The sequence below is a fragment of the Arachis hypogaea genome, chromosome 16 (genome assembly GCF_003086295.3).
Source record: "Arachis hypogaea cultivar Tifrunner chromosome 16, arahy.Tifrunner.gnm2.J5K5, whole genome shotgun sequence".
NCBI classification, from domain to species: domain Eukaryota; kingdom Viridiplantae; phylum Streptophyta; class Magnoliopsida; order Fabales; family Fabaceae; genus Arachis; species Arachis hypogaea.
The window spans coordinates 10,822,495-10,841,903 of record NC_092051.1 but is presented as its reverse complement, the minus strand read 5'-3'; the positions used below and the strand labels follow the sequence as shown (position 1 = coordinate 10,841,903).

The following is a 19,409-nucleotide window of genomic DNA, read 5'->3' as shown; positions in this document are numbered from 1 at the left end:
TAGTATAGGTTTAATTTACAACCAAATTGATTTAATTATGACATTATGTAGACTATGGATGTAAAAAATTGCCATATAATAAGGCAGGTCATCACTATCAGTAACCTTGCTTGTCAAAGCGTACCGTATATAAGAATTCCCCAAAAACCTATTACTATCGCTGGGGACATTAAATAAAAATCTTAACTATTATTTGGGGTTAATAATTTTTCGATGGGAAAGTATAGGGAATCAATGGAATATTTGTACAATGTGTACAATGGAGGTTTAGGGAATATTAGAGATATAACCATTAGTGTTACTTTTTTCCATCAGCGTAAGCTTTTGGGATGAGTGGTATCATGACATGATATCAGAGTTTTAGATCCGAAATGTTAAGAGTTTGATCATTGGTGAACTCTAAAATTAGTTTAAAGATGTTGATTTTGTAACTCATATAGTCTATTGTACATATTGTATAAATATTTCATTGGCTACATTATAACTTGGTCAGAGAGTCCTGTTAGGGAGCCAAATATTCCATTGGCTCTTCATACTTTTTTAATTTGTAAATAGCAACGATATATTAGATCTCAATTTTTTTTTAAAAATATTTTTTATATTAAAATATAACCTGAGAATGAATACATATTTTGATTAAAAAAATAATTGAAGCTTAAAATATAAAAGCAAACACAAGATAAAAAACGGAAAAGGGAAAGGGGGAAGAAGGGAAAAGAAAGAAAAGAGTATGGTGCTCAAGTTTTCGGTCTCTCTTTGGAAGTGAAAACAGAGAGACGAGATGTGTATAACTTGTTTGGTCATAATATTTCTCAACCTATCTTTGGTACTAATACTAGTATTTTTTATGTTCAGTAATGCTACAAAAATTTATTAACATAGTAAACAATTTTGTAAAACATAGCATAAAAAATTTTGTAATAACACAAATTATTGATATAGCACACAAATTTTTGTTGTATTTTGTTTGTTGGGTGAATAAATGTTTTAGGTATGTAGTCCTTTAAAAATTTGTGCTACACATCAAGAATTGTGTATTATGTATCAAATTTTGTGGTGTACACTAAAATTTATATGTTGTATGTATTTCATTGATATAGTAAACAAATTTTTGTATATAACATAAATTTATCAATATAGTATAAAAAATTTTACATATAACACAAATTTTTGTTAGCGAATATATTTTGTTAGTTGAGTGAGCCAATATTTTAAGTATATAATCTTTGAAAATTTATGTGTTACACATTAAAATTTGTGTACTATATATTAAAATTTTTGTATTGTATACCAAATTGTATATACCGTGCATATTTCATTAATATAGTATATACATTTTTGTATATAAGACAAATTTTTATATCATGTGCGTATTTTCTTATGAACTTGTTTTAGTAAAAGACTAAAGGTTTTTTTTTCCAAATAACTTGTTTTTGTTTGTATTGTATGAAAAAAAAATAATTGTCATGTGGTAGAAATTTTTTTCTTAAGAAAAAATTAATGGTTAATCTAATTCATTGTCTCGTGCCAAAATTGTAAAAATAATCATACTATTGGTGTTTTTAAATTTGAAGTCCTATCTATTGAAGAAAAGTTTGTTAAGGTAAATAATTATTTTTTGGGTTAAGTATTTTATTTGTCTTCAGTATTTTTTATTAAAATCAAAATCGTTTCTGATCCTTTTTTTTATTAATATTATCATCAACGTTATAAAATGTTATAAAATAATTCTTTATCTAATTTTAGGACCAAAATATTTTTTATTATCATCTCTCCTCCATCACTTCCACCACATCCATTGACACCTACATTGCCAGCGAGAAGAAGGTGTCACTGGCAAGAAAGTGCGCCACGACAGTAGCGGCAACCCGCAACAGCGGCAATCCAACAACAGCAACCCCTCCTTCTGTTCGTATCCTCTCTCTCTCTCTCTCTCTCTCTCTCTCTCTCTCTGTTGAACCACAACAACCCTTCCCTCTCTCTGTTCGCGTTGGTTCACTCTCTCTCTTTTTTTCCATCTTTCTCTGATGAACCAGCGGTGATGGCGACCTAATAACAACAGCGACCCAACCCTCTTCCTTTGTTCGCAATGCTTTTCTCTCTCTAATGAACCAGTGACAACAACAAATGGAACTGTGGTAATGTAGATGGCAATGAATGTGATGAAAGTGGTGGGAAGGTAAACAGTTGAGTGAGGAAGGTGAAGGGGATGATGATGATAAAGGGTGTTTTGGTTCAAGAATTAGAAAAAAGATGATTTTATAACTTTTTGTAACGTTGATAATGATATTAATAAAAAAAAGTCGAGAACGATTTTGATTTTAACCCAAAACGTATTGATGAATTTAAATAAAATATATAATAATCAAATCAGACAGTCTGATTTGATTTTTGCAAAATAAAAAAATTAAATATATATAAAAATCGAACGGTCTGATTAGCTATGTCAAAATTCAAATTCTTCCTCCCATACAAATCGAACCGTCCGATTAGTGGGCTTAATTATTTTAACAAAGAAATTGAATAGTACGATTTTTTCGGAACATATCCAAAAAAATGAACCTGATTCAAGAACTCTTAATGTAATTCTTCACAATTTTTTTTGGTCATATACACACGCATATTGTCAGAAATTAATTTGTAAATGGATAAAAAAAAATGGTAAAATGCTGAAAAGTGGATGCATGGTGTGTTATCAAGGTTGTCAAACTCGCGAGTCTAGGTAAACTCGTGGAGCTGACCTAGACTCGACTTGTAAACTCGACTCGTAGACTCGTACGAGTTTACCTGTTATAAATTTTTTATAAAAAATATATATATCATGTATAATATATATATTTACTCAAATATAGACACTCAAACTTAACAATTTTAACATAAAAAAATATAATAAATTAACATAATACTACAATTATAACAAGTACTCTAGATCACACATTCAAATCCTTCACAAATCACAAATATGCATCTAGTTCAACATAAAACACACAATCACACAATCAAAACTTCATATAACACAACCAAAAAAAAAAAAAAAAATAACAAAGTAACAATTAAATGTTCTAATAAAGTAAAAGACTAAAACTGAAATCCTCCAACATCTTCATCTTCTATGGCATCAACATCATCACCTTCACCATCTTCATAAGACATTTTGTATTTTTGTCCCTAATCAACATTCAGATTCAGTTGCAAAGTTATCAAAATTGATAAAATGAATAAATGATAAATAACAAATTCAGATTTCAGGATTCAATTGCCAAGTTATCCACTAGTCCACTATCAAAGTTGATAAATTCATAACCAACACAGCAACACTAACAAGTAACAACTACAAATTACAAGAAGCAACTATTAAAAACAAACTAAACTAACCCTAACATTTCAGAGTTTCAATATTTCAGTTTCAGATATTCAAATTCTTCAACAAAAAATAACTAATTAAGTAACTAACAGTCTAAGTATCTAACACTAATTAAACTATTCAAGCATCAGTTTAATTTTTGATACATTATTAACTTATTAAAGCATGTTTAATTTTTTTCCATCAAATTTCAATAACCAATTTCATCATTCATCACACCAGATGACCAAAATTTAAACTAAAAAAAATTAAACTATTAATATCAGAAGTTAGAATCAAAATGGCAGAACCGATGGAAGCTTAGGCAGAACCAAAATTATTGATATTTAAATTTGGGAAAAAAATTACCTTGGAGAAGGAAGCTCAGGCAGAACCAAAGAAGTGCAGAACAGAGGGCGAGGAACGCAGACCAAAGGTGAGGAACGATGGGAAGAACAGAAGTGCTGTGAAGCGTCAAAGAACCTTCAGCGTCGCCGTCAGCCTTCAGCTTCACCGACGAAGTGAGGATTGAGGAGTGGACATGAACGACGGTGGCAGCGCTGCACCACGAGGAAGAAGATGGCGTGGGATCCGTCCAGCCTCCGGTGTGGTGGTGCAGACAACGGTGGATGGCGGCACGATGGGCTTGGAGAAGAGAGTGAGAGCTTGGAGTCTTGGAGAAGAGAGTGTTTCTCTGTTCTGTGTGTTAGCGTGGTTTGGCCGTTTGGGATTAGGGTTTCCTTACATGAACGAAGCCCTTTCCCTTTTTCTTTTCTTTTTTGGTCCAAAACGACGCCGTTTTGGCGAAAATGGGCTCCCAAATCAAACTCGCTGACTCGCCCTCAAACTCACGAGTTTGACCGATTCTGTCCGAGTCTACCCGAGTCTACCCAGAAATGAGTTTGTGTCCGAGTTAACTCGATTCTACTACCTAAACTCGTACGAGTTTACGAGTTAATTCGCGAGTTTGACAACCATGTGTGTTATGCATAAATGTGGAGTTGGCATTGTCAGAGACCACAAAACGCATATTACATTTTTGGCTGGGACGAAGACCAAGAAAGTGTAGCATGATGCAAACACAGCCTGCGTTTGGCAGGCCAGGGCAACCAAGTGACGAAATGTGGCCCTGTGTCCCCTGCATGCAGACAGGAGCAGTTGTTGACCAGTATTGGAGAAGGCAAAATGCAGGTTGCATTTGTCAGCCATGCAGGACAAAGCGCCGGTTGCGTTTGGCAGCTACTCTAGGGTGGTAAATCTGTTTATAAAAGCCAAAACCAAAACGTAGATAGGGGAAGTAGTGGTGAACCAAGAGTGAAATGAGAGTAAAAAAATAAGAGTGAAAAAATTGAAGAAGCAAAGGTGAAGAAGCAAGTGTGGGAGAAGAAGAAGTATACGGTGAAAAAAGAAAAAATGGTTCGTAATTTTACTAAACCTAAATAACACATTATTGAATATATGGATCATCTTCGATGAGTAAGAAATTTTTTTTTTAATTTTATGATTAGTAAATAAATATATTTATTTTTATGTTACGTATTTGTATTGTTATTTTCGTTGTTATTATTATTATTATTATTATTATTATTATTATTAGTACTAAGATCAAGTCTCGAGGAAAAAAAATGTTATGATGATTACTATATTGTTAATTTTGTAAATACTGTAGAGAACAATAATAATAAATTATTATTATTATTATTATTATTATTATTATTATTATTTTCTAATAATAAATAATAATCGTGTCTATGGTGCACGTGTGTTTGTCATTGTATCTTATGATTTTTCAATTTCTTTTGAATCAAGTTAGTTCGGATAAGTCAATCACAACCTGCACCATAATCCTTGTATTTCGCAGAGAATGTCTGCGGCTCAAACTCATACACGGTGTAATCAACTTCTCTAGAGATAGTGTAGCTTTTGATTCCAGATATCACCGATTCTCTTGAACCAAATTCCATTCCGACACTAAATTCACAATCTTCCATCGCAGCGTTGTCTTCACCTACAACATGCACACCACCATCAGTCAAACAAGGCAAATAAAATAAACAGTGTAGGTAACTTGAATTAATAATCATAACATACCCATATTCGCATACTCAGGAAATTTCGGGGCATGCATGGCTTCGAGATCTAGAACCGCAAAAAAAATGGAACACCAAACGGGTGCTGGCTTACAATCGCATCCGCTTCATTTTGCACCATTGGATTGCCTGCCAAGTCTCTATCATCGTTTTCGTCATTGACTTCATAGTTGGCTTCGAACTCCTCTTCACTGTCATTATTATCTTCCTCCCAATCTATATCCCCGAGTTCATCAACATTGACCTCCTCGCCAACCGCGCCCAACCCCGACTGCTGTTCGAACTCAACGCATAGCTTTATCATCGGCACTAGGGGTGCACAAACCTGGCCCGGCCCGAAGGTCCGGCCCGGTCCCGAACACTTTAGGGGCTAATTTGGTGTGATTTCATCGGGTTTAAGGGCCAGGTAAGGGTCTCAAAAATAGACCCGGTCATTATTTCGGGTCGGGTCCGGGCCATAGCTCGGGTCACCCGAAATCGGCCCGGTGGCCCGGTCATCATACACAATTAATATTTTGTATTATTAGTGATGGATCATGACTATTCTTATGTGGAATTTAAGTATTTTAAACCTTAATATTTTATTTTATTAGTCAGTATAAGACTATAAGTTAATGTTTTATGTTTAGAATGCATAAGACTTTAGACTAATGCATAATATTGTGTTATTTGTATTGATTTAAATATTTGGTATTATTAGACAATATTAGTATTGATTGTGGTTTTGCTTTAGTATTGGTTGTGATTATGCTTTAATTTTAAAGAAGGGTTGGTTCTTGTTATATTTTTCTAAGTGAATTTTACCATGTTAAATAATAGTTGGAGTCTTGAAAATTTGGATATTTTTACATGCTAGCTTACAAGAAGGTATCAACATAATGTAATGTTAACGGCCCGGTTTTCACCCGGTATAATTGTGGCCCGAAAGTGTATTAGTTTCATCGGGTCTAGGGTCGGGTTCGGGTCTAATAAATAGACCCGATGTATATTTCGGGTCGAGTCTGGATCACATCAAACTCGGCTTCACCCGACCCATGTGCACCCCTAATCGGCACGTAAAATCGGGTTTGTTGATAAATACATAACATCTGTTGCATACTGGCATCGTCAGTGATGGGCATTATTTGAAAGTGTATCAGCCCACCAAATACTTGTATAGGATTCCTGTATAAAATATTACTCCCCATTTTCGAAATGTGGCTTTGAATGTTATTACAAAGCCCATTTTGCAATTCTATAAAACTCATGGTACATGGAATAATAAATGACAACGGACATTCACAAACAAAAGTCGCTCCTTCATGTGTGTTTGGTATAACCTCATCATTATAATACACTCGCAAATTTGCAATATTTTCCATAACTTCAACCTCACTTAATCCAACTTTTTTAAAAAATCTAACTGCAAAAAAAACTAAGAACTACGACATATGTGTAAGAAAAAAGAATAGGATGAGTAGAAGTAGAGTGAAGCAAGTTGAACGAGTCTTGCTTCGTATTTATAAGCAGGACTCTTGATTAAAATATTTTTTTATAAAACGTAGCCTATGTTTTACATCTTTTAAAAAAAAGCTGACACCAAATACAAAACGCAAGCTGCATTTTGTTATTTCAAAAAAAAAATATGCCCACCATTAAACATAGACTGCATTTGGACTAAAATAAAATAAAAAAATTGAAAACCTTGCAAAAAAAAAAAAAACGCGGGCTGCGTTTGTTTAGTTTCGTGAGCAAAAAAAAAAATTAAAGACAAAAGTAAAGCGTAAGTTACGTTTTACTGCTCACACCATAGTAAAAAATATTTTGTCCACATATCCATTTTATTGATCAACACCAATTTTTTTTTTCCATAACAAAAAATCAGCCACATATTGTAGACTTTTTTCTATCGCAAATCAATTATTGCTAGAAATTGAGGCTCATTTTTTGGCAAATGGAGAAGTTCATGGAGTAACACCATGAAATGGAGGCATAGCAAAATATTGCACTGCTATGGGTCAGTGACAAAACGTAACTTACGTTTTGTGTTTATTTATTTTTTTTGAATTTTAAAATATACCAAACGTAGCTTATGTTTTGGTTTTTCTTTTTTTTTTTTTTCAATACTAAACGCAAGTTGCGTTTTACTATGTTAGAAAAAGAAAAAAAATTTTGAAGCCCACAAAACGCAGGTTGCGTTTTGTTAGGGTCAGAAAATTTTTATTGGAAGCCCCAAAACGCAGGTTGCGTTTTGTACACAAAATAATATTTAAATCCACAAGTTTGCCTATAAATATGAAGTCCGGTGATGTTCATCTTCATCTTCACTTCTCCTCTTATTTTTTCTTGCATAAAGTCCTTAGAGAGGTGTTTTTTTGGAAGATAACTGTGTCAAAAAAATAGAGTTAGTTAAGGCTGAAGTTATGGAAGGTGTTGCAAACTTGCAAGTATATTATAACGGTGAGGTTGTAACAAACACACATGAAGGAGTCACTTTTGTTTGTGAATGTCCATTGTCATTTGCCATTCCATGTACCATGGGTTTTGTCGAGTTGCAAAATGGTCTTTGTAATAACATTCAAAGTCACATTTTGAAAATGGTGAGCAATCTTTTATACAGAAGTCCTGTGCAAGTATTTGGTGGCTTAATACAGTTTCAAATAATGCCCATCACTGACGATGCCAGTATGCAGCAGATGTTGTATATTTATCAACAAACCCGATCTCACGTGCCGATGATAGAGCTGTACGTTGAGTTTGAACAGCAGCCGGGGATGAGTATGGTCGACGACGAGATCAATGTTGATGAGCTCGGGGATATAGATTGGGAAGAAGATAATAATGACAGTGAAGACGAATTCTAGAGGAGTTGATTACACTGTGTATGAGTCTGAGCCGCAGACATTCTATGCGAAATGCAAGGGGTATGGTGCAGGGTGTGACTGGCTTATCCGAGCTAGCTTGATTCGAAAAAAAGCTTGTTGGGAGATCAGGAGATACAATGGCACGCAACCTTCCTGTGACTGCACTTGTCCGGTCAACTTTCTATCGGTTGAATGAGTTGTTCACTCGGAAGAGTACCGAAGCTCATGAGCGTCTTCGCAACGGATTCACGTATTCAGAATTCGCAACGAAGAGAGTTGAAGAAAGCTTCCGACGTGCAGGAAACATTGTGGTCAACCGGTTCGACAGGCGCAATGAGATGTTTGAGGTTCGCGAAATGCAAGATGGTACTATTTACACTGTTAACCTTGCGCAACGACACTGCGACTGTGGCCATTTCCAGGTCGAGCGACTTCCATGTCGCCACGTGCTTGCATGTTGCGCCAACCAGCGTCTTGATTGGCAAGTGTACGTGCACAATGTGTACAAGATGTCTGAAATTTGTAAGGTGTACAGAGACGAGTTTGTTCCAATGGGTGACCCATCTACGTGGGATAGATACGAAGGAGCAAAGGTGATCGCCAACTGGACATTGAGGCGCGCGACGAAAGGAAGACCGAAGTCAACCCGCTACTTGAATGAGATGGACTCGCGTGATATGCGTGGTCCTTGCCGGTGCACTATATGTGGACGCGAGGGACATAGCCGCAGCCGATGTCCTCAGCGTGCAGGTCCAAGCTCCGCTGGAGGTCATTAGTGGTTTAGCTTTTCAATATAACTTTGTTATTACCTACTTCAAAATTATATGCTACCTTTTTTTGTAACCTCGTCATTTACTTTAACCTAGTTAACAATTTATAATAAATAAAACTTTTAACCTCGTTATTTAATTTTTTAGTGAATAAACATTTCGAGCCAAACAGAGTTATACGAGAACAAAGCTAAATATGTCAGAATAATAATACTGAACAGAAGTTTCTAAATATAAGATACGACACTAAATACAAATCTGAATACAACACTGAATACAAGATCAACTGCAACAGACTACTTCCTCGGCGCCTTCTTCGAATACAAGGATGGGGTGTATTTGTCCGGAGGCACAGTCTGTGTCCGTAGGTTATACGGATAACCCTGAGACACACCGGCATCCAGCCCACTACCAACGTCAGGACCACCAAAATCTGTCACGCTCGCACCACCAGTGTCATACAAACCGGAGCCACTCATCCCCGGAGCACTCGCTCCACCAACATCATACCAGTGCTGCAAGTCGTATCCCAAGTCTCCCTCTTCCTCTTGCGGGTACTCATTCAAATCAAACAACTGAATAAAAACATTAGTTACCAAGAGGCCTATTAGAAAAATTAACTGAATAAAAACATTGGACATTAATGGTTACAACTTACATCGTCAACTCCCATGTCGTCGAGTCATCGCCTAAAATGCGCAGTAGGCCTCCGGATATATCGTGTATGTCGGCGCCAATGGCTCCACCTAACATAAAAAAACAATAACAATATTAATAAGAATAACAAATTAATAATAATAATAATAACAATAATAATAACAACAACAACAATAACAATAAAAAACAATACCTTCGCGCAAGTGGAATACCGACGTCACCGAGCTGATCGCGGGGTATAGGTGCCAGGAGCGGCATACGCTCCCACGCCCAAACAAAAAGCAGTATCAGTGGGCCGTCCATCTCTTTACAGTTGTATCGTGAAGCACGACACAACGAGCTGTATAAGTGCGCCAAACTGGCTGCCCCCAACTGTATTCTGAAATCCGGTGGAAATCTCGAAGTAGCGGTAGAAACTTCGAATTCAATGAAGTGGTCGACTTATCCGGAAACACTACTGTTCCGAGCACGCATAAAATGTGCACCCGGACGTACCGTTCAACAGACTCCTGAGTGTCACAAGGCTCAGTGTCTCTGCACCTTCGGACCCATGCGAGATTAACCTTCTCTAACACGTGATCTTCTGGACTGGGCTCCCGACCAAAACAGGCAATGCAGTTCTCCACCAAAAACTGGTGACTGCTATCTGATCTACCGGTAACAGCCTCCCCATTAATCGGGAGACCAAGAATATAGCTCACATCTTCCAACGTCACTGTCACTTCACCGACCGGAAGATGAAACGTGTGAGTCTCCGGCCTCCAGCGTTCCACCAAGGCACTCAGTAGTGCAGCATGACCTCTCATTTCGCCTACTCGCGAAACATGTTGAAACCCAGTTAATGCTAGTGCCTCTGCCGCTACCTCGTTAAAAGTATCTGGCGAATCGAGTTTTCTGGGCAACAAATTCCTGATAGCCTGCAATAAATAAAATAATAATTATTAAATTCTAAATAATAATCATAAATTATTAAAAAAATAATAAATATTTATTTACTATTAGAAAATAATAATAATTATTATACAATATTCTATTATGGGCAACATTATTAATAATAATAATAATAATAATACGGTAATTAAATAGTATTGTTACTACTATTATTATCTTAAAAAATAATTATTATAATAACAGTAACAACATAATAATAATAATAATAATAATAATAATAATAATAATAATAATAATAATTATCTCATGACTACCGTATGATAAAACACAACTATTTTTCATATAATAGACATGATAATAATAATAATGCCGGTATGATAAAACACAACTACTATTCATAATAATAATAATAATAATAATAAATAATTTATAAGTTAAATATATCACTACAGAATATAAAAATAAAAATATTTATTTATCATAAACTTAAATAAAAATTACTCACCAATTGAAGATGATTCAAATATTTAATAATGTGTTCTTGTGGTAAAGTAAAATTACGAACCATTTTTCTTTTTTTACTAAATAAAATCCCAAACCTTCACTAATTCTTCCTCTTCACAAACTCACTCCCTTTCACCCTTAACCCCACCATTTTACTCTCAAAACTCACTCACAGCATGTAATATGAAAGGGAAGCATGTAACATGAAAGGGAAACATGTAACACAAAAGGGAAGCGGCCTGCGTTTTGATTTTTATAGGCAGGCTTCACCACCACTCTTCTTCACACGTGTCACACATGCAGCTGAGGAGACTGCCAAACGCAGGTTGTGTTTTGCTGTGCACCTGCCAAACGCATCTTATGTTTTGGAGGTTCGAGGTGTTGGCATGCAAAGAGCACAGAGACACGTTTTGAAATTGGGTTCTCCTCCCATGCTAAACGCAAGCTGCGTTTTGCAGAGCATGCAGTTTTTTTTAAATCATCTCGGTCAAAACGTAACCTGCTTTTTGCAGGTTACTGAATTCACCAGTTCCACATCTGTAGATTACTCACCATGATACAATATTACTGCACATCACGTTTTTTACTTCCATAAATAAATTAATTTCTGAGAAATTGAACCTTGTGTGACTATTTAATATAAGGCAAACAATTACAAAGATACTTGTTAACAAGTTGAGACCTTCTTGAATGTGATTGTTGGACCAATTCAAGGGAGTTTTATTCCTGACAGAGTTACTACTACACACAACATCATAATAGTTCAAGACAATACTAGTACTTTTTATGTTTTTCATAAAAATTAGAGCGGATCAAAGTTTTGGCCCCCGCCGTCTCCGATTCGGTGGCGCCCATTGTTTTCCACGCAGCGGAGCCACTCCATTCAGTTCATAAATGGCAGAGTTCTCTTCCGCATCAACTCTTCCAACTCCACCTGAATCTCAAACTAGACTACACTTTGGGAAATTGCAGCACGGGTATTCTTCTTCTTCTTCTTCTTCCTCTTCTTCTTCTTCTTCTTCTTCTTCTTAACACATAAATTGCATTGAATGCTTTACCCTAGGTGCGAACACTACAAGAGACGTTGCAAAATTCGAGCTCCATGCTGCAACCAGATCTTCTCTTGCCGTCACTGCCACAACGACGCCATGGTCCGTTCCCTCTCTCTCTCTCTCTCTCTCTCTCTCTCTCTCTCTCTCTCTCAATCTTCGGGTTTTTGTTTTTGTTTTTTTTTTGTTTTTGCGATTCAGGGTTCACTTAGCGATCCCAAGGAGCGTCATGAACTTGTCAGGCGCGATGTTAAGCAAGTAATAGAACTGCGTAATTGAGCATTTTGTTCTGTTTGAGATGCTTTAGGATGTAACTAATTATGAATGTTTCTGTAATACTAATTTCAGGTTATATGTTCTATCTGTGATACTGAGCAAGAGGTATAATTTCGTGTCCTCTGTTTTCTTTTATTTGAAAATTGTTCATTCTGTTTATAAGTTATAACCTCATTACCTGTGGCATCGATTATTCTCAGGCTGCCAAGGTCTGTGCTAACTGTGGCGTCAACATGGGAGAATATTATTGTGAAATTTGCAAATTTTATGATGATATTGTAAGTTTTTTTTTTATTCCAATTAGTTATCTCGTGTGATGGAGTATAACTCCCTTTCTTAATATCTAATGCTTTTTCATTGCTGCAGACAGAGAAAGGACAGTTCCATTGCGACGAATGCGGGATTTGTAGGTTAGAATCGTGTATTGATGAATTATTTAATTATGAGTCTGACTGAAGATACTGTATGAGTTGTTCTTCTCTCAAACATTGAGCTTTCTGTTTATATCAGATCTTCTTAATTCTTAATTTCAGGGTTGGTGGTCGTGATAATTTCTTCCACTGTCCGACGTGTGGTATGTTCTCTTGTGAAGGTTTTTTGTGGAGTATTTCATTTATTTTGTTTCCTCCTGTGTTAGCATTTGTATTGCAGTTCTTGGTGATCTGACTTAGCATGAATTTCCTCAACATGTTTTATGAATATTGTATGAAATTCAGGCTCTTGCTATTCAGTGAGCTTGCAAGGCAACCACCCGTGTGTGGAGAACTCAATGAAGAGTTTCTGTCCTGTCTGTTATGAGGTTTGTCTTTGGCTATCTCGATTGCCAATTTTGCTTAGAAGTTAGAATCGTTGCTCAAAATTTTGACGGTAGTGCTTTATGCTGCTAGTATCTGTTTGATTCAATAAAAGGCACCACAATTATGACTTGTGGACACACAATGCATATGGATTGCTTTGATGAAATGGCAGAGCAAAATCAGTTAAGTTACTTCCTAGCCTTTTCTTGTATCAGATTCCTTTTGAGATAAGCAATTGTTTTTGATTGATAAGCTGGCCTTTGATTATATCAATCAGGTATCGCTGTCCTATATGCTCAAAGACAATTTTTGATATGTCTCGGAACTGGGAACATTTAGATCAAGAGGTATGTTCAACTTCCTATCAAATTTTTGTAGACGAAAATTGTTGGTCACTACACATGGTTCTGATATCCTGGGATTAGCGGAATAGGACAAGATGAAGGAGGGTATGGAGGTTTTGTTGTGTAGTAGGCATAACATGTCATAAATTCACCGTTCCAAGCTACACCTATTTTTTGCTATATCCAAATCTCAGATAAACGAATGCCTCTAAGGCTCTAACTAATGCATGTCATACCAACATGGTGTAAAATGTGTTACTAAGTGGAATCTTTTAAGGAACTTGGTAGAGATATATTGGCTTATGTAGTGTAGCCGAATTTAACAATCCTATAATACACTAAATCTTTTGGTAAAAAAATCTCAGCTAGTTAATGCCTCTTTAGTAATAAACTAATAAACCTTGTGATTGTGACTCTGGTGGTTATCTCTTGCATTTAGCTTGACTGATTGACTCTGATCTCTCCTTGGTTCATTTTGATCGAAAGTTTGCAATCCAATTCATCCAATCCACCAGTTTTGTCACCTGGAAACTACCATAAAGAGCCAAGAAACATTCCTTCAACTTACAAGCTAGAAATCTTTTTTTTTTAGATTTTAATTTTATTCTTTGTTCTTCTACAGTTGAAAACATACATCAATTCTCTGTCTCAACAAGAGATACCTTTCATGAGTTCTTTTACCACCAACATGTACTATCATATGATGACATTTAATTAAATGCTCAATAAATTAATTAAATGTCAATGTCATTTTATTCTACTGTAGTGTTTGTGAACATTGTAGATTTAAACTGCTAAGCAACAACTTTGCTTTCTGATTTTGTTATAATTTAGTTTGATTTGTTAGGTTAGAAGATTCTAATTTCTGAATTCTGATATATGGATGCTGCTCCATATGATCATGTTTTATGAGTTTATTTTTGCTTCTTGCTACAGATAATTGATGATCAAATTCTGGGTTTCTTTGCCAATTTCCTTGGCATCTTCATCTTTGTACTGGTGATAGCCTATCTTTTTGTTATGGCTGATCCAATGTATGAAGGGAATTAGGGTACTGTGTGGTTGTATTTTTCATGTTGTAGACTTAGCTATTACTGCTATTTTTCACTGCTAGTACTCTGAATTTCACTACATTGTTGTACTTTTTGTGCTCATTGTTTTTTATTCAATGAAGGAATAGATGAATTGAATTAATTCAATTAATTACTGCTAGTACTCTGAATTGTTGTACTTTTAATGCTCATTGTTTTTAATTCAATTGAATATCTCTTATTGGTTTAGTTGATTCAATGTTTTTTTTTTGTTTTTTGTGACTATCTTAATGAGTTCAATAGTGACATCATGACTATTGAATGATAAATTGTTAATAATTGATGAAATTAAAGTTTTTGTTACATTTTGGTTGATGTAGTTCTTTAGATTTGGAAGACATTTTAAATTCAATATATGATGTGTTTACATACATGTCTTTCCTTAACATTGTTATATTTGCATAGCCAGATTGAAGCTGTTCCCATGCCTGAGGAATATAATTTTGAGGTAGTTACTTCACTGTCTGATTCTCTTTAGGCTAGTCATTAAAAAAAAAAAAAAACACATTGCTCAACAAATTTATCCAGTTAGCTTTCACATAATATCTTACTCAGTTCAGTTCCAGATAATTTGGTGAGAATATTTGTTATAACTTGTTTACGGCACCGTTTCTACCTGGATTTAAAACCCTTGGTATTTGTGTATCATCAAGCATGGAAGTGCGTTGATAGTATTCTTTTCAGTTATGCATGATTCATCATAAAAGATGAAGAATATTATTTCTCACTAAACATGGTTCTGATATATTGGGATTAGCGGAATAGGTCAAGATGAAGGAGGGTATGGAGGTTTTGTTATGAAACTTAGTAGACATAACATGTCATAAACATTGTAGGAAAATTCACCGTTCTAAGCTACACCTATTTTTTGCTATATCCAAATATCAGATAAATGAATACCTCTAAGGCTCTAACTAATGCATGTCATACCAACGTGCTGTAAAATGTGTTACTAAGTGGAATCTTTTAAGGAACTTAGTAGAGATATATTGGCTTATACAGTGTAGCCGAATTCAACAATCCTATAATACACTAAATCTTTTGTAAAAAAAAATCTCAGCTAGTTAATGCCTCTTTAGTAATAAGCTAATAATACAAGTCATATCACTATATCAGCCTGTTTTACAAAGGGTTACTGCTATAGTGCTATTTGTAGGTGGGGAATGCATATTTCTTTACATTCTCATCATATAATAATAATACCTTCTTCTAAAAAAAAATTGATAGTTGTTTACCAAACTCGGTATGCTTTTATGAAAAATATAAATACTAGGTTGCTGGGGTGTTTTGCAGGTTTCTATTCTGTGCAATGATTGTAACAATACAAGCAGGGTTTCCTTTCACCTATTTGGTCACAAATGCAGAAACTGTAGTTCGTATAACACCCGCAGAATTTCAGCACCAGAAAGCTAGTAATGATGCTGGTGAGTGGTGATAGTGAAGTAAAATCATGAATTCTCCCAAAATTTCTCTTTCACCTTTTCCATTTTGTTTTTGGACATGCCACTGTTTCATTTAAGAAATCATCTTGATTTTGTTTATTATTGGCATATTCTGTGGATGAGGTCCATTGTGGATGGCTGTTATATATACACCCTTTATTTTTTTTTCTCTCATTGCCTAATTCTTCCGGTGAAGTGGAAAGAGAAAATCATTATGTAATTAATAATTTGGATAAGAAAGATGGGACACCCAAATTATAGTACTTTTCTAAACTGATGACACTGGAATTGCCAAAAAGAAATGGTCAAGGATAGTTCAATTTCTCTGGTGCTAGATTAGGTGGGTTCACCTAGATTTCTTATAGATGCCGCTATGTAATGAAATAATGAAGTTAAAGGGAAAGAAAAGAAATTGGAACATGATTAAGCATTCTAATTGACTTGTAATTTGTAACACGATTATTACTACTAAAGATGGAAAAGTGGGAAATTGCTATTTCAATCGGACTAGTGATTACGTGGGAAATACGCAAGGCTTATGTATGTATATATAAGTGCTAGAAAAGTGTAAGATTGGGATAAGACATTTATGATACAATGGACCAGAAAAATTAATCACTTTGTCAATTTGGTAATATTAAATCCTTGACTCCCAGTTGTCTCGGACCCCTTCCTAGGTGTTCTTTTTTGGGAGGTGTCCCCTCCTCGGTGTTATTGTGGCCATTTTTTCATTGTTACAAGTGGGTATGTGAATCTTATCAGATTCATATATTGTACGCAGTAGAAGGCTAGAAGCATGTCTTGTTCGATTACCACAAGAAGGGGCTATGTCATGTTCTATTCCAACTGAAATAGATAGCTGACGATAACAAGAGCAACTATAATTTAATTGTCACGTTTTTGAACCATGACTACGTTGCAAATCAATATTCAATCCAGAGTGTGAAGTGTGAAGTGTAAATGTGGATAGAAGTGGGTCCTATCAACTTTGCTGAGGAAGAGAGGACAAATTTCATCTTAATGAGTGTCTACGGTGGCCTGGTCATAAAATATTTATGAGTATGAGGATTTAGCCACTGCAGTGACATTGTGGTTGATGGGTCAGAAAAAAGAAGGAAGAGGAAGGAGGGGGGCCCATAATATTTTTCCAGCAAGTTCGGTTGAAAAGGCCCTTGGCCCACAGTCATCAAATATCCATGCCAATTGCCATGCTACCCTTCTCTCTGAAAACGATATCTCCCACCCTTTCCGTGGTTATCTTTAATCTCTTTTTGGTAGTTGCCAACTTGCCATTCCAAATAGAAACAGTTTAACTTAACAAAAAGTTATAAACATTTTAAATTATCAAACAAAATTATTATTTTTATGATTCTAAGTTTTTCTCTTTATTTACTTTTGTTTTATAATTTTACCTATTTTTTAAAAAAGATTTTTAAGAGCTTTAGTGCAACATGCCAATAGGAAGTTGTAATAAAACCCTTTATTTTCGATTAATAAATGTGTTGGAGGCTATCTTCATTCCTCTTATAGGCAAAATTCACCTATTTGAATTACATGGAAGCAAGGTAAAAGAACTGTTAGAAAATCACAGAATTTTATAGAATTTAGAAAATTAATAAATTTTATAGACAATTTATTTTCTGTATGAATGCATACTTAATAGTCCGTGTCTATCATTTTGTTGGGCATTGCTATAAGCCTATAATGCTGAAATTACTGTCTCTTGTAATTGAGTTTTTTTTCTAAAGAAATTCATTTCTTCCAATAAAAGAAAATAATAATTACAAGTTATATTGTAATGATGTATTATCTAGATGTTGGAAATCAGTCGTACAGTTTTCACGAGGAAAAGGTGAACTATAATAATTTTTATGGAAAAAAAATGTTACGTTTACCCTCTTACCCTTTTTTTAAAAAAAATATCAATTAACCATTCAAAAAACTAAGTCCAAAAAATAGGTTAGAAAGCAAGTAATCATCTTCAAAAGAAAAGCCACCAAATCCTTTTGAAGTAACTTTCAACTTTTTCTTTATAGTTTGTTGGTTTTCTAATTGCGGATAAGAGATACATTTCAGTCCAATTTAGGGATATAATCTCAAGATAGCGCATCCAAGGATTAAGTAAAATTCACCTAATAAGCCAAAAGATTAAAAAGAAAAAAAAATTAAAAAGTTCAGAAGATATAATTTATTCAATGAAAACTTATAAGTATTTAAGAATATATTCTGTGGCATTAATTAAATACATATTATTAGAGATATTTAACCATGATAATAGTAATATTATAAAAATATGCATAAGATTTTAACAACATGATACTGATTGAGGCGTAATTTTATATTATATTCATATTCATATTAATAATATCAGTGTGTATAAATACATAATAACCTATGAAAGGATATTTTCTTCTCAAATAAAAAATATATTGTTTTTTATTTGAAATTTGATACTAAATCATTAGAGAATGTATTAACATTATGGGTAATGTATTAATATTTCAATACCCATATATAAAAATAAGGACAATTCACTCTAATAAATCAAATGCTTGTCAATATTATCTAGATCTTTTAAATTATAAAAGGCTACATTAAAGTCTCCATTTCTATTTTTATATAAATCGAATTGATTAAATTTGATTTAAATAAAATCATAATAAATCAAATCTATTAGATTCGAATTAAGTGTATGGTGAATGTCCTAGTAAATCGAACTAAATTGCTTCGATTTACATATCATAGTAAATCGAATTCATGCAATTTGATTTAGTCCCGTGAAGCACTCCATGGTAAATCGAAGTCAATGGATTCGATTTGATGGTTTTGTAAATCGAAATCTATAGATTCGATTTACATGCTGTTACGATCTCTACTAATTCAAATTCATTGGCTTCGAATTGCATTGAATGTGGCTATATATACAAATCGAATTCATTTTATTCGAACTAGAAAACACACAAACCCCACACCCAACCCCACCACCCAGATCCAAAAATCTTGGAAAGCATCCTGAGAATCATCGAATCTGTACACATGGAGACGATCTGAATCGTCTATATTGGCTAGATAGAGTCGCACATATTGCTGGCACCGTCCATCTCGAGGTTAGTGAAAAAAAATTTGAAAATAAATTAGTCATTCTAGTAATATTAACATAGTTCGTGTGGTAGTTGCTTAGAGTCATAAATTAGGGATTATTCAAAAAAAAATTGAATTAAGTGCATGTTAGAAGTAGTGAGGTATTAAGTGGTTAGATTTTAATAACTTGAGATGTTATTTAAGAAGGTTACTTAGGATTGTAGGATATGT

At 34.5% G+C, this 19,409-nt stretch overlaps 2 protein-coding genes across 6 annotated transcripts; one reads left to right on the top strand and one right to left on the bottom strand.

Annotated features, from left to right (window-relative positions):
- Window positions 1-9,990: 9,990 nt before the first annotated feature.
- Window positions 9,991-11,249, bottom strand: LOC140179977 (protein MAIN-LIKE 1-like). Its single transcript, XM_072220349.1, has 2 exons — window positions 11,235-11,249; window positions 9,991-10,620 (listed from the first exon to the last, which is right to left on the bottom strand). Exons 1-2 carry the CDS (start codon window positions 11,247-11,249, stop codon window positions 9,991-9,993), a joined length of 645 nt encoding a protein of 214 aa, XP_072076450.1.
- A 473-nt stretch (window positions 11,250-11,722) lies between these two features.
- Window positions 11,723-16,266, top strand: LOC112756513 (E3 ubiquitin-protein ligase MIEL1). 5 transcript variants are annotated; one of them, XR_011873860.1, is made up of 12 exons: window positions 11,760-12,075; window positions 12,162-12,249; window positions 12,349-12,405; window positions 12,496-12,528; window positions 12,624-12,701; window positions 12,790-12,833; window positions 12,957-12,997; window positions 13,140-13,222; window positions 13,311-13,402; window positions 13,498-13,567; window positions 14,501-15,103; window positions 15,949-16,266. XR_011873860.1 is itself a non-coding variant. In XM_025805128.3 (12 exons), exons 1-12 carry the CDS (start codon window positions 11,993-11,995, stop codon window positions 16,066-16,068), a joined length of 828 nt encoding a protein of 275 aa, XP_025660913.1. In that variant the 5' UTR covers window positions 11,760-11,992; the 3' UTR covers window positions 16,069-16,266. The 5 variants fall into 5 exon arrangements, 3 of the variants coding, with proteins under 3 accessions (XP_025660915.1, XP_025660913.1, XP_025660917.1); XM_025805128.3 differs by having other exon boundaries at window positions 15,065-15,103; XM_025805132.3 differs by having other exon boundaries at window positions 15,061-15,103.
- The last annotated feature ends 3,143 nt before the right edge of the window (window positions 16,267-19,409 follow it).

Coding starts and splice junctions, on each gene's coding strand:
- LOC112756513 (XM_025805128.3), top strand. CDS start 11,993: ATGGCAGAGTTCTCTTCCGCATCAACTCTTCCAACTCCACCTGAATCT. Junction 12,250..12,348: donor ACTGCCACAACGACGCCATG/GTCCGTTCCCTC, acceptor TTTGCGATTCAG/GGTTCACTTAGCGATCCCAA. Junction 12,998..13,139: donor CTTCCACTGTCCGACGTGTG/GTATGTTCTCTT, acceptor TATGAAATTCAG/GCTCTTGCTATTCAGTGAGC.